Below are 16,217 nucleotides of genomic sequence, written 5' to 3' on the forward strand. Positions count from 1 at the left end.
GAAAAAAATAAAAAACACATTTTTCTAAACTTCAAAATTACACAGAACATAGTGTGTTGCAAAAAATCTAAATAAAGATACTAAAGTTTGTGGTTGTAACATGACAGGATCTAAGAAGATTCTGTCATGTAACCTATGGAGTATAAAAAGTATATACTAAAATACTAAAAAGTCCAAATTATGACTTTGATAAATGAACTGAGAGTTCCCTCCCAGCCTCTTACCTGGAGTTATTAAACCTCTCAATGAGCTGTCCAACCTTCTGAGGCTCTTTCTGTGGCTGCGCTCCCTGGCCAGTAGGGCTTAGGCAAGGCTTTGGCTTAGGAGGAGGAGGGGGCGCCGGCAGAGGTCTGGAGGGCGCCGGGGGGATCCTCTTAGGTTTCTTGTCTTGGCCAAGGGCGAGCAGGTGAGCAGGTTTAGGGGGCACTGCACATGCATAAATCCAGACAATACGAGAGCATCAGAACAGGAGGAGACGCATGAGGCTGCTGGCATGAAGAGAAACAATTAGGTGACACGGATAAATCCCAGAGAGAAAATCTCCATGGCTGAGTCAAAAACCTTGGTTGCTCTTTCCTGAGGCTTCGAGAGAGAAAACTTTTAAAAACTGCAAGGAACCGTAGCAGCAAGGCAGAGTAACTTCGACCGTCAGTGACAGCTTTCGGACTACTTCCTTATTTCAGAACAGGATGCTGACAGCTCTGCGTGTGCGTGCATGCGTGTGTAAGCCGTAACACTTCCAGACAAAAAAAAAAACAAACAAACAAAAAAAAACAAACAAAAAACTATAGTTTTGAAACCAAAACTGCTTTATGCGTGCATGCACATTACTGGCTTACCATTTTGATCTCAGTCTTTATATTTGCATTAATTTAACTTTAGGAAAACAATTTGTTTGAAAGCAGGAAATAAAGTTTAATGTCACAGTTGTTCAAGTGAGCGTTTCCTCTGTGTGCATGTTTCAGTCTGATGAAGCTAGACACAGAGGGAGAACTTTGCTTCCAAACAGAGTCTTTGTGAAAGAGACCAACCAGGACTATTCACACTGCAAAATGTAGGAGGATTCTACAAAATACAAATAATTTCCAAAAGCAGGTTGAAAAACAAAAGAGCGGATCCTGCTTTGTGTGTATTTGAGACAAACAAAATGACTGAATATGACATGTTCTACAGGAGACAAATTTCAGAGAAATGTCCGGCTAGTAGCTTTAACTGAAGTTGAAGTTAAAGATATTTTAATCCAATTTAGACAATATCATGAGTCACAATACTGTATTTTTTAGTATTTTTGACTAAATACCAAAATTATACATTTAGATGTCAAATTTTAAATGGATTATTACAAAGTCTTAAAAAAAAGTTTATTTTAGATCACGACGAATTAATGCCAACTTAGCTGCATAAATGAATGCAGTATCAGTCTAAACAGAAGAACAAGAAAAGATGTGGAGTAAATGTAACTGTGGTTCCAAAACACTAAAATAATGGAAACTTTCCATGAAGATATAAACAGAATATCAAGATATTCAACTGTAGATCTCCTTTAGGGGAGTGGCTACCGACCTTATTTTGGATCTACAAAGAAAATAGACCCTTTCTTCCTGCCAAACCTATACTGACTCACTGGCAGATGTGTGTTCAAACAAAAAGCCTGTTTCCAAATTTTACTCATAATTCCATCCCAGGAAAGAGCTTCACTCCCATTTTTCCTCTCATGTCAGAACAAAATAGTAAACCCTATTTTTATCATCCAGTCAGGTGGTTCGTTTGTGACAAACTGGATGGTGACAGCTTTTCTCCATACAGTATTGTATTAGTTTATCAAAGGTCTACTCAGTGTGGGTGTAATGATGATAAACCAAAAACGGTTCAACACTAAATCCTACATCTCATAGAGATCAAAAGCTCATAATTTCTCCACCAAACCAAACTTTGAAAGCCATTAGCCAGACCTTTCAGTAAAATCAATAACATCCACAACATTTTGTGTTCAGTTTTTATTTGTTTCACAGTGTGCTCAAAATAAAACACAAAAACAAGCTTTCTCTTGGTCTCTTGTGACGTCACATGAGGCAACAGGTCAGAGTTGTTTAAATTCTTTTTGTACATTTCTATCTGTCTTGTTCTTTAAAAATATTTATTCAAATGATTTCCATCAAATTCCTCTTTTAGAGGTTTTTACTAATGCAAACTGATTGGTGAAGTCATCAGTTCAAATACACACAAAACATAACTAATGGTTGTCTTTCCTCAATGTGCTTTTTCAAAGCTTGGTTTTCTGCAGAAGTCTGCAGTGGAAATTCATATCAGATTATGCAGCTTTATCTAGTATCTTGAAAAGAGCAGGTATTTATTTGTTTCTTTATGTTCTATCAGATCATGAAACATGTCCAAAAAAAAAGAATTTGTGTCAACACCAGTGACAAAAGAATAATTCTTTCTTATCTATTAACAGAACAGAATTTGATCATGTTATACATTGCTATTTACAGTTTTGTTACTACAATGAAACCGAGGCATTTCTACAGGAGGATATCAACCGGAAAGAAACTCAAGTCAGTCCACACCTAATCACTGACAAAATAAGACTTAAACTTTTCCTCTTAATTTGTGTAGAGTACAGTGTTGTGTACATTCAAGCATAAATATCTACACAGAGGATTTTAAATGTGCCAGCGTAACTTAAGTTGTTCAACAACAAAAACAATTCAAAACATTTCCAAATCTTTACTGCCTTCTCTTCTTTTGGAAAAAGAGCATATTTATAGACTCTGGTGACTAAATCAGGCTTTTTCATCCTGTTGCACTTTAGAGAGTAATTTATTTGTGGTCTCCTATTTTAGTCACTTTTTCCATGTGCCTATATCTTTTTAAGGCAGATTTTTAGTAATTTACTTTACTTATTTACGAAATCATCTAGTTTGCAAATCTTAGCTCTTTTGGCAGTTACTTAACATTTCAAAACACAAAAATCCTTGGTATTCTGGAACCAATGCTTTGCCATGAAGAGCTGAAAAAGTTTATTTGTTTAAAAATATTTCCCTAAAAATTTTTAGGAGTAAAAAGTATCAGAAATATTCAGATATCTGTTCCAGTTCTAGTTCCTATTTAAAAATTCAAAAAGTGTGATACTTATTTACTATTAAGTAATCTTTGTTATGTTGAGTTCTCTGAAGGATCAAGACTTTAATTTTATTTCAAATAGACATGATTAGCACCCAGATTCTTTGAATCTTGTTGAATTATTTCACCCACTAACACACTTGAATGAAGTATCATTATATATTAATCTTCCCACGAGGATTTTCAGCTTGAGAAATTTCCAAAGACATATTTTGCTTTAAAGTTATCACCACTTTGATGATGAGCTATGTAGAGTTAGCAGGGATTTATCCCAGCACTTCTCATGGCATAAGAGGCCTTTTAAAAATCGGGGACAAGTCTGCGGTGTCCCAGTATTGCTCCTCAGAAGCTCTCTAAACTTAGCGCATGTTGTTCGTATTTTTCTTTCTTCAAATAAAACCAAAACACAAACACTTGGGAACCGCTGGCCTCCTTTCCCACCAGCTGCTCCTGCAGCAGTGACCTATTAAACAGCGTGAGTGGCAGAGTGAGGCCGCACAGAGAAAGGAGGTTTGTCGGCACAGAAGCAATGACAGGTTAATAGCAGGGGTCCGATCCTGTGGACACCCTTCAATTACGACAACAGGGGCCACACTGTGCCATGGGATTTTACCTTGAGGTTTTTGAGCAGTCAGCGGTCGGGGTAAGGTGGAGGTCTGGGGCCGCGGCTTGATGGCTGGCTTGTCGTGACATGGTCTGGTGGTTGGGCCTTTCTTTGCCAGCCGTGGAGAACACAGGTAGTCCACTGATCCACACGAGTACTGCAGGGAGGAGGCCGGCAGATCTGCAGACAGGAAAACAAATCACCCACAATATTAGATATCGATCACTCCTAACAAGATTCCACTGAAAAGCATGTCTATATCCCACTATAATCCTGCTGCCACAGAAACGCAGCAGTGTCAGTGAATGACCTTCATGGCATTGTGTGCTTTAGGAAGTCGCTCTGAGATCAGAAATGGAGAAGAGGAGCCTGAGAGCATCAGTCCTGCAGAGAAGAGCCACGGGCTTCTGTCAGTGTTTTGTGGCCTGAATCTGACTCATTGCATCTGACCTACTCTGAACGTCTTCTACAAATAGATTGTGTGTTTCTATGTGTGAGTTACATAAACAGAACAGAAGTATGCCCTTTTTTTTTTTTTCCAACATAAAAATAAAGATGCAAGATATTCCAGTCAACTAACTTCCACTTTGAGGCAAAGGTAAAATGCAATTTTATTTTTTTAAAAAGGGATTTTTTTTTTTTTTTTGCAATATAATTTTCTTGACTTTATGAAACTCTGGTGTCTTTGTAGCCAGTTTCTGCCTAAACATATAAATGACTGAAGTACAAAATTTTCACGTTGGACATGAAAAACTAAGTTAACACTAGTGTCAAAGGCGATATTAAAACCTATTTTGCATCTGCAATCAATATGACAAATAGGTTGATCCAAGAACAGCTGGAGTTTTCCAACATAGTCTAATTCTCTGAAGAAAAAGAAAACAGTCCAATAACTGGAATTGGCAGAGAATGTCTTCCTCAGCCTGCATGTTAAGGACAGAAAATCTGTAAATGATGTGGTAAAAAAACAGTTCCACTATAAAGAAACCTTTTATTCTTTATCAAGTCATGAACAAATCACTCAGGTTTTGACCTGACCTGTATGTTATTTTGTTTATTAAATGCATCAAAACTAAACTCAATCTGTACATGAATAAAAAACATCTTGTTCTTGGATGCAGTTTTAATATTTTGAGTTTAGTGAAAATCAGATAGTTTGGGGACAAAATGCTTTGATGCACAAACAGGTCTTGCAATCCTTTCATTCTTTGTTGGATTTTAAACTTCTGCTTCAGTCAAGAAGACTGCAGCCCCTTTTCCATTTATGGTCAGTGTTCAATGCAATAAAATGCTAAAATTAAACAAGCTTAAACTGATGTATTTGTATCATTTATGCCTAGAGCAGAGTTCTCTTGAAAAGATAATGTTGCCTTCCATTTAAATAGTGGATGTAAAAGTTGCTCAGGCTAAACAAGCCTGACTTTCATCGCTTTCATTTAGGTTAAATGGGAACTAAAACGAATCAGATGGCAAACAGTTAACCTGAAGTAGCTGATAAAAACATCTGTCGACTTGAAATTGCAAATCTGTCATCGATTTAAAACCTGATCAGTGCATCTCCATCTGCAACAGATGTAAAAACCCAGAATTTGCTCTTTTCACCCCAGAATTTAATGTGGGACATCAAGGGGAGAGATAATATCCTGCTAGAGAAGAGAGTATGACACTCAAAGAAGGCAAATGTGTATTGAACTTTACAGGTCAGGAAATGGCTGCAATAGAACTGCTTAAACTTGCCAGCAATAATTAAAACATTTAAAACTACAACAGTAAAAAGAAAGGAGAAAAAAAAGGCTGGAACGTATTATACCATGCAGTGTGAGCAGGCATGAAAAGGAGGCATTTAAAAAAATCTCTAAAGCTTACTGTTGAAGAACTGCAGCAAAGAGCGTTATCTCCAAAGTAACCTGAGATTTTTCTGTCCCACCATCACAAAAGTAGACTAACATAGCCACTTTTAACCCAAACAATGAGATTTCATCAGATGAGAAAAGGATTGAGGTTTTTGGGTACGGATAAAAACTATGGCTGAATAAGAGTAAAAGCAGTAGGTACCCGTGGTAAAGCACACTGCAGGATCTCTGATGCTGTGGATCTGTTTTTCTCCTAAAAGTCCTGGGAACATTATAGAGTGCACAGCGTCATGAACCTTTTGAAACAACAAAAGGTTCATTTGACATTTAAAATGTCAATGAGGTGGACTTTAACTACCATCTTATAGTGAGATCAAGATCCAAAATGTATAGCCAGTGTTTCACCAGAACCAAAATCCCACCTGCATATGTAGTAAAATTACCAGAACTTAAATCCTATAAAAAAGCTGTGATGTAACTAAGAGAAAACCCAGTTCCTTCTCTCTGTATATACAGCAACCTTATAAAATGTGAGATCTACAATAAGACTAAGTGCTTTCTTATTGGAAGAAGAGGGTTGTATTAATAGCAACAAATGGGTTGTAAAATAATGACAGCTATTATTCCCTCCACTGAATAAAAATAATCAAGTTAAATTTGGATTTTTCTAAAATGTGCAAAATGCAATACAATATAAATTTATTTTAGTTTCCTTACATTTCTTTACCCATAAACCTACCAAGCACCATATTTAGGATCAACCAAAGAAAAAACAGGAAGGAAAAGAGTTTACTGATATATTTTTAACATCTACAGCTCAGTTTTTTGTTCTACTTTGTTTTTGACAAACATTTTAAGTTACCGGGTAAAAAAAATCTCATCTCTTAAAACGCATTACATGCACGGCCTGTGATTGGCTTCAAAAGCAGCAAGAGAGTAGACTTTGTTTGTGTTGCATCTAATTTCTTGGTTGGTTATTTTCCTCAGATTTGAATTTACCCCAGTGACACAGTGTCACAGCGGTTCTTTCTCAAATTAATTTTAACCCAAAATTACCCCAAGCACCTTACAAGAGTCCTGGCACATCTAATTTAGTGTTTTGAAGCTGTGCTGCAGGCAGTGGAAGCAGAAAAAAATTCAGTCAGTAATGAGTCCTGTTACGCTTCCCGCCCCGTGTGGCAGACGGCAGAGGAATAAAAGCAGCTCTTCAGGCTCTGCTTTTTACACAGGAAGAAGGAAAAGAAAATAAAAACAAAAAAAAGAAACATTCTCCACGGAGAGGCTCACCAAATCAGCGCAGTAATCAGAGATGACTCAAGAAGGCAAGACAGGAAATGCTCAACCTGTGATGAAGAGGACAAAAATGTCCAGCAGTCGAAGGAGTAGATCGTCAAGAACTCCCAGAGCCAAGACTGGTTGAGGTCTCTCCTGGGAAAAGCAAACAGCCTTGGCAGAGGGAGGCACAAGAGCTGTTACCTATGGAAACACGGTGTAGCCATGGTTACCTGAGAGCTCAACCTGGCCCTCAAGTCGAGCAGCAACTTGATGACACAGCAGAGAGGAAGGCAGCTGATTCTCGCGCTTTTTAATAGGAAACTCTATCAAAGCAAAAAAAAAAAAAAGCTGCACAGCTCAACTAAACCATCAGTATAACACCTGAATTGGTCAAATTAAATCAAACAAAGAAGACACATACAATACCATTACCTTGTGTAAAGTCTTTGAGCGTCAAATATCCAAAGTCCAAAGAACAAGTGCCGGTAAAACTCTGCTCAGCCAGTATCACAATAAATCCTGCCCTCCCAGTTTTTTCCAGCGCGCGTGTGTGCAGCTGAGACCAGTATGTGTCACGCACACGCCCTGGGAAGTCCTTCAAAGCTCACCTCTGCATTACGCTCCAGCACACACGTTTTACCTGCCGGTTCCCAGCAGTGTTCCTGAAGCTGCACCTGTCTGGCTCACCTGTTGAACTTGATCCTGGTTCCTCCTCCTCCTGGGGCCCCGAGTGACAAGACTGCATGTCACAGAGGAGCCCCATAATCCCTGGACTTTGTCCATGACACGCAACAACTCATATGACATTTAATAACTAAGCAGGCTTTACGAGTCCAGTACAGAGGAGATCCTAAAATGATTGCGCAGAAAACGAGGAAGTTATAAGAGTTTTTGTTCTAAACAAAAACAAGACAGATCTAATCTCAGTCTTTTTTTCTCTGTTCACAGTCACAGACAAACTAGTAATCTCCTGTTTTACCAGTCTCTTTACACCCAGTGTGACTTGGCACCTGAGAGCAGTCAGTGGGAATATTTTAAGCTGTAACCTGAAACTTTGCATTAATGTGTTTTCTTAAACCCACTTACAGTGTCTGCATTGCACCTGAGTAACAGAAACATCCAAACACTTTCAGGTATTTCAGTCTGACGCAAACAAAAGGACAGTGCCATCCTCTGTCTGAAATCTCTGGTTGCAACATGACCAAGAGCAAAGAACAACCTAAAGGAATGTGACTCTTATCCTAACAAAAACAACATGCATTCCTCTGCATATTTATCTTTCAGCTCTTTTAAGTTGTGTACGATTCATAAACAATAAGCAACACAAAGAACTTAACATAGCGACCAGTGGTGGGTTTTGGTATAGGTCCTTTGGGCTGTTTCCCAGGGTAGCATCAAAAGGGGCAGAGCAATGCACAAGAACTACATAATAAAAGTAGAACCTATTCAGTTTCCCCTTGAATACATTGCATGCATGTGCATAGAGAGCAGGAAAGAAAATGGTAGCCGTTTAATATTTCTCCAGGAGTTACATGATTTACTGCATTTTCATTGGTTGGAGAGCAGCAGAGCAGCAAAAGGAGGGACTTTACCCAGGAACCATTCCTATAAGAAGCACCACTGATTAATACCAGTAATTACATTAGTGCAATCCTTTGTGATAGCAACATTGAACACTGATATTGCAATTCAACATGTTCTGCAGCTCTATTTAAAATAAACTAAAAATGCAATAACAGCTTAACCTTAGGTTGATAGAAAATATAGATAATGTAAAATATGTTACATCCATATTAATAAAACTGAAACCCTAATCTCTAGACGGTGATTTAAAGGGAAAGATTCATACCCTACCTCTTATCAGCCTTCAAACATGTGCAAACACACACAATTCACAAATACAGCCGCCTGTCAGTCACTGTCAGCCCCGAGGCGACTCCCCTCCGTCCTCTCACAATCATTTATCACCCATCACCCCCTGAGTACAGTCCTCTCATCCCACTGATATCTGGGAGACAGATTGCTTTGAGTCAGCAGAGTCTCTCTGCTCAGACAGACAGTCAACTGGGTCTCCAGCCCCGGTGAGGACAAGCTGACAGTAGGGCTCTGATAACAGACCGCCATGTTGTGATACGGACACTAGAATAATGAAACGATACACTCACAAACACACGCACACATATCCCAGTTTCTCTAACTTTGTTGCACACATTCCATTATTTCAATTCCGATTGGCTACATTGGAAATATTTACTGAATAACAAAAAAAAGTCAAATTTGACCCATACATATTGAATCAGTCTTTCTATTTCCCCTAGAAATGAGGAAAACAACAGACAGGAGAGAGGTAGGTGACCCATCAGGAAAACAACAGACAGGAGAGAGGTAGGTGACCCATCACTAATATCTTAACCCCATTTCATGTCCACTATTGCAAATTTTTTTCCAATCTTCCTGCTCCTCCTCATTTTGCCTTCCCTTGTCTTTTTACTCCAGGTGAAGCAGGAGACAGTAATGAGCGCTCTGACCTCGATCTACTTCGGCTTTTACTCCATGATTAAACAACAGAAACACAAATCCAGAGACAATAACAAATACAACTGTACTGTATATTCCGTTTATATAAGTCCACAGAAAAAGAAAAACACATGGATTAACATAAAAAACAGAAAGCTAACAGGTTTCAGTACAAAAATAGATTTAATCTTTAAGTGACTGGTTAAAGTCCAGAGACGATCCAATATTTCTTTTTGGTTTCTGATTTTCTATCTTTGATTTTTGTGAAGCTGTGACCTGCCAACTTCTCTTAATTGGCAGCATTTTATTCTTTTTCCAGTTTCTTTCTGTTGCAACTGGTCATTCAATGTTTACCTTAGGGTCTGAGGCAACGTCGTTTGAGACAGGAACCACCGTTTTGTTCCGAAACTATTATTTAAAAACAAGCACATTTTGAACCATCTTTAGTATTTTATATTTGAGATGAACATAGTTACTGTTACTAGCACTACAAACCACAGACTTCAGGCAATGTAGATCTTTGCATAACTGTGAAATTTTCAAAATGATTTTTAAGCCCAACAGGTTCCATGACAGACAAAAGGTAAAGGCTTTAAAAGAAGAAACATAATTCAGCCTTCCTGTTATCTACCAGAAGTCTTGTTCTCTCGCTATCTCAGCCTACACAAACTCTTTCTTAAGCTGTACAAAACTGTCCTTATAAATGACTTCTTAAACTGCAGGGCTATGCACACATTTTTACTAGGAGAACCAGCAATTAAGGGTGCTGTAAATGAAAGCCAAAGTTCCCACTAAACAATAAAATAACATAAGAGAATCAATTACAAACACTGAAATAACAAAAAAAACAACACAGCAATATTAGTGCGGCAAATTGGTGTCAACAACATATAAAAACAGGACTGTTGCAGGATTTAAGTCGGTTTCTACAAAGAGGCTTATTTCCTTCATGAAGCAACAAAGCTTCAACTGTCAGTCCACCGTTGGGTTTCTGAGCACTTACACACATAATATGCAGAGGGATCAACAGATTTCTAATCATCCATTGTGGCTGCAGATTGTACATCTACATTAATCTATTTCTTCTCTGCCCAGCTCCTCTAGTCAGCAGATCCATTTCAGATCCATATTTATTATGTTGTTTAAGGGTCAGTGGCGCCTGAAGTTTCTGCTGTATCAGTGCTTCCTGGGAGCAAGCAAGGGGGGTGGTAGGATATCTTGTTAGGTGCCCTTATTCGGGTCAGTAGGCTCAGCGGGCACAGTGACATGTCTCCCACAGTAAGTGGGAAGATTTCAGATAAGCACTATGTGATATACTAGCAGGATAAGATAGGAAGAAGATGAGAGCTTAGAAAGAGGATGAGGGTGCAGCAGATGGCTGGAATGTGTTAAGGAACTCAAAGAGTCAAAAAATGAATAAATTATGATTAAAATAATTTTATAGCAACACTCTTCAGTGGGGAATGTCGTTACTGAGTGAAGAGAAGCTCACCAGGGCAAAGGTCTTATAGGGGACCATTTCCTACTGAGGCATGCAAGCTGTTTATTCAAGCTGCCATGACAGGGAGCCGAGAGCAGGAACCTGAACATTTCATAGCCTGGCTGCTTGATTTTATTCTGGTAAAGAGTCCAGGTTTATTTGATATTTGCTGTGAATTTAGGAATATTTACAAATAAGACAGTTAAGGTCTTTTTACACCAGGGAACACACATGTTTATATGCTAATCGGACTAAGTATGCCAAAAATATTTGTGAAAATAGACAATAGATCGCAACAGAAAGACTAGTTAAAATCTACTCTCAAATAGCAGATGTGCAAAAAAAATTGTTCGCAACTGATGGCATGTTTTGTGAAGGAGTAATCAGGTTTCACTATGTTCGTAGACACACACACAAAAAAGATATAGCCAAGACTCTAAAAATTCTAATTTAAATAGTTCTGTTATTTATCATTTTTAAAGAGAATTTGGAATATGCAAAATTTTATATAGACCAATCAGAGCTTTACAAAATTAATTATATTTAGTTAAGAATAATCAAAAACAGTGATTGGCAAGTTAATATTAGACTAGTAACTCTTAAACAGTCTCAAAATGAATCACCTCCCTGTAAAATGTGCTCAAATCTTCCCTGAGAAAACAAGGGAGAGGGCATTGCTGTGGCAACAGACCTGATTTATACTGCTAATATAAAAGCCAGGTCAGAGTATTCTCTTAAATGTAAACTCCCTCTAGTTGGAGCTCAAATCTGATAAAAGTGTGGGTGTTTAGTAAACGAATAAGTCAGAAATCTCTCTGAAAACCACAGCAAACATGTGCATCCTTTATTCCCCAGACATTCCACTGTCCTTGGCGACCGGTCATAAGAAAAGCCGAGGGTGAGATATGACACATTTAGTGACCTTTTCCCCACCACATGACTCAAGGCTTCACAATCAGTAACCAGGAACACGTTGATAAGAGTCACTGGAGGACAGTCAGAGGCTACAATAAAAGCACAATGTCATCAGGACTTGATTATTAAAATTTGAATACAGTTCTGTGGTTGCTTCCTCATTACCGGAGCTAATGTAACCGGATGTTTTAGAGGCATAGTGTAGAGAAATGAGTCCCTGTTTGGCTGCAGTCAGCTCTGTAACCCTGAGCATCCCATTACCAATCTGTAGTAAACAACTACAGATTGGCAATTAGGACAGCGCTCACACACATGCTTTGATGAAAACAAGGGGGTTTACAAACCTGCCGTTGGAGATGAGTGCCCAACTGTCCCAGAAACTTACTGAAGCCTTACTGAAAGCTACTGTGGCTGCTTTCAATGGTGGCTTTTCACAGTGCAACACAAAAACCCAACTGGACTCTGTGAACAACAATCAAAGCTGGTGCTTTTTTTCCATTCCCAAAGGGAGTGAGGGAGGTCTTGACAAACATGGTTCTGCTCCATGACTCACCAGCACCTAAAGCCCAAAACAGCATTTTCAAAACAAATTTCAATCAGTTTCCACCCCAAGGGACTGGACTGTAATAGGAAAAATCCTCTGTGGTCAAGGCTTGATCAATTGTTGTACTGACGAAGGCTCTTTGAAGTGCAAATACATTGATTATCTCATGCTGACAGGTGGGATTTACCAATCATTAACATAGTCAAGACTCATCAAAAATGGCCTCAGTGGCTTAATTCGTGATTGATTAAATGTTGATTGAATGAATAAATGCGTCTTCCATCTGGAACAAATGCATCAATGCATGGATGCCAAGTCCCAATGCATTATACCATGCAAACGCTGCAAAAAAAGCTTCAGTTTTTCAATTTATCGAGATCCGTCTGCAGCACGAACCACTAAGGAACAGTTAGCTCATCCCATATAGCAACTATCACACAGCGATATGCTAATGTTTTACTGCAGACTCTAAAGGGTTCAAATCCCACCAAAGAAAAACATTTATATGTAACCGAAAACACGACTGTCTAAATCATTGGTTTTCCCAAATAAAACACAGCCCACAGGGAGAGAACATTCTGCAAGCAAACAAAACACAGCTGGCCACAAAATTACACCTCTACAAAAGACAGAGAAGCAATTGGTGTATGTTGAACTTATTTAATGAATATAGTTTTTTCTATCTATACATTTGAAATTAAAATTAAACAGAGGTTGAAACCACAGGAAAATAATTTTTAAAAAAGCATTTAAACAAGTTTGCTGATGTTTCTTTAACATCACAGAAACATATACTACGGGTACTCCATTAACTTAATATTCACCTGAATAAAATATTTTTGAGGGTATTTTGACCCCAAAATGTGTAGTAAAACATCTGGAGTTACAACAGCTTTTATTAAAAGTAGGGAAGAATAAATGTTTATATTTACATACCTCAATGTCAATGCAGAGATGGTTAAGATTTTAACTGTAAGAGCTCTGCCCATAAAATACAACACACTGGCAGCAGCCAGGAGCTCACTCTATAGTGCTTAACTACATAGACTGTTCTGTGTAACTGTGTCATCATGAAACACACTGCTGTACAGCTCATGCTTCACAAGATGTAATCAGAGCAGGTACAATATGTTAAAAAAAAACAAAAAAACCCTACACTGCAGAGACAACAGCTCTAACCCACACCGCTTTTAGCTCTGATCAAAAAAACTAATCTATTTTAAATGAAGACTATATATTTTTTCTTAACGTGTCTAAACCCCGAGGGGTCACAGTGAGGCTCAGGCCTGTCTCCAGCGGTGAATGAGTGAGAGTCACGGTGTACGCTACACACCTTACAGTTTTTGTTTGAGGGCACTGTTTTACTTTAATCTTATTTTTAAGATTTAGTGGGAATAAACCCCGTTTTAAAAAGTCCATCTGTTCCTGTTTTTGCTCTGGATTTGTTTGCGTGACATGGCAACACGAGCTGTAAGTGCTGTAGCCCCCGCAGCTTTACCCAATCAGCCTCTGGCAACCTTCAGATCCCACTCAGTTATCTCTGTATCAGGTTTATTTCTTTACTCTATTTAACAAAATAATATTTTTGTCCAAATATTCTCTTTTTCAACTAATTTTATCCACAGTGCTCAACAACTATTTTTTTATGTGTGTCCATGCCTTTAACTGGGCTCCTCTCACACCACCCTGCATCTGTTCCAGGCAGGATGGATGTCAGCATGTGAACAAGGAGTGTCTGCAAAGGTGCTGACAGTCAAACAGCCCCAGAGTGACCCAGCCCGGCCCCGTGCAGATCAACGTGTTGCTCATTCCTGTCTGGATCAGCCCAGTCTGGTTGGTTTTATCCAGAAAGAGTGTGTATATGCAGGTGTGAAGGACTGGGCCGATGAAATCGAAAGGTTGAGGGGGAGAGGAAGCGGGATGCTGCTCCTCTGTGCTGATACATCTTGGATTCACACCAACACACACAGAGAAAGAGAAAGGTCACTTGTACTGAGCAGCGAAAAGTCTTTCTTGACGTCAGAATAATTTTCAAAATGTCACTTTGCTCCTCGGAGGCAAAGTGAGCATCGAAGGAAGACTGAACTTTCAAGAAAATGTCTGACTCACAGCAATTTTCAAGATTGGTCCCTCGAACTTCAAAAAGTTGCAAATAAGGTTTATACTAAAAATCAATGTTTGTAGGGAAAGCCCTGAACTGAAACAAACAGAACTACTGAAACAATTTTGAGATGAATGTCTGAAGAGCGAGACATACCAACAGCCATGAGGAAACACTCACACAACCACCACTGTACAAGGAGAGGGTTGTTATAGGAGCCAGGTGTACAGTAGACAGACTAATAAAGGCTCCCGTTTCCTCTGTAATGGCTCCCTTGAGTTCAGCACAGCACAGCACAACACAGCTTGGAGGCTCATTGGTGTTCTCAGAAAGAAGGGGACCAAATAACACTCTTATAAAACCAAACTCTAAAGAACCCGTCTCGATATGTAAACTTGATAAATATGTGCTGACCTACATGCAAACTGGCACTATACTTCAAAATGACTGCACTATAATAGATTAGTCCCTCTGGGAAGAACACATGCAATTATTATAATCTCTGATGTAATTAACATGCAAGCCACACACGGACAAGACGTTAAGGGATTATTCTGAGATGTAAACTATAGATTTTATTATTTTTCAGCATGGGACTTAATTAAGACAAATATATTGGTTTTTTAGAGTCAATATCTTAACTGAGGAAAAGGTCAAAAAAGAAAATAAAGAATAAAAGTAAAATCTACCAGTTAAGGTCAAAGGTAAAGTTAACATTTTAACGTCACATAGCTATATAGACTGTCTGTGTGATAGTAGTGTTAAACACTTAATCCTGAGGTGGTGCAACATAAAATAAAATGACTGAACGAGAAGCATTTTTGAGGCTCAAAATACTCCAAAATATTTTCTGTCATGTCCTGACCTCTAATCCTAACCAAATACTGACTTCTTACATTAACACCAGGCTTAAATTATTTTTGTTTAGGTTTCTCCTTTGTGCCTAAGCATTAGGAGTCTTTATCCAAGTGTTATTGGATAGGAGCAGAAAGAGGGAGAACGCTTGTTTAGACTGGATAGTGTGTTAGAAGATTTGCTGCTCAGAATTAGGATACCAACGCTGTGCGGAACAGATCAGAAATCACTAGAAACACAGACAGAAAGTGGCTGTGGACTGGAATCAGACGATTTTCAGGATCATCCACCCTGACTGTCCATTGGAAACTAAGTAAAGAAATTTTCTCTGTCTTGTTAGTCACCATATTATTTTTATTTTCACCCTATCTGAGGTACAAATACAGAAAAACAAGGTGGGCATAAAATAATAAAAAAATACATAAAGCAGTAGTTCTCATTACTTTAAATCTACTATATATACACATTTTTAAACTTGGCAAATAAAATATCAAATCCTAATAATTAATCACAATTTCCTATAAGCTTTTCGGGGTTTTTTCCTCTTCCCAGTTTTATTTTGGAGGATTCTGAGTGGAACTGGAATGGTAGTTTTAAATATCACAAGTTCAGTCCTTATGATCTACTATCCTGTTAGATGCTTTTCAACAACACAGCTGAATCGAATGACTTATCAGCATTTTTTAGCTCTACAGAAGCCTGGTAACGAGCCATTCATTTAAGGCAGTTGTGTAAAAGCTGGGGTGTATTCAAAAGTTGCAAGATAGTAGATCTCAATGCCTAGACTTGGGCACAATTCTGCCATTTAAAAGAAAAGTGTAGAAAGAAAATTAGAGTAAGAGAGAGCAAGACTTTCAGCTCGTAACGGAAAGGCTAAAAGGACTGAAGCATTGTTGGCTATTGGATCCTTTGAGCTTTTAACATACCTGGCCAAATTGTTTATTGCATAA

At 38.4% G+C, this 16,217-nt stretch overlaps 1 protein-coding gene across 2 annotated transcripts in view; it reads right to left on the reverse strand.

Moving 5' to 3' along the window:
- Positions 1-16,217, reverse strand: part of fgd (faciogenital dysplasia) — a 66,827-nt gene that overhangs the window by 20,439 nt on the left and 30,171 nt on the right. Inside the window, exons 1-3 of one of the 2 annotated variants that reach the window (XM_032560582.1) lie at positions 7,543-7,633; positions 3,737-3,907; positions 225-426 (exon numbers count right to left, since the gene is read on the reverse strand). In XM_032560582.1, coding sequence (XP_032416473.1) covers positions 225-426; positions 3,737-3,907; positions 7,543-7,618 — 449 coding nt within the window. In that variant the 5' untranslated portion in view covers positions 7,619-7,633. Of the gene's footprint in view, positions 1-224; positions 427-3,736; positions 3,908-7,542; positions 7,634-16,217 lie in introns of those variants that run through there. The other variant, XM_032560669.1, reaches the window with a different exon arrangement.

Source organism: Xiphophorus hellerii, chromosome 1 (genome assembly GCF_003331165.1).
Source record: "Xiphophorus hellerii strain 12219 chromosome 1, Xiphophorus_hellerii-4.1, whole genome shotgun sequence".
NCBI classification, from domain to species: Eukaryota; Metazoa; Chordata; class Actinopteri; order Cyprinodontiformes; family Poeciliidae; genus Xiphophorus; species Xiphophorus hellerii.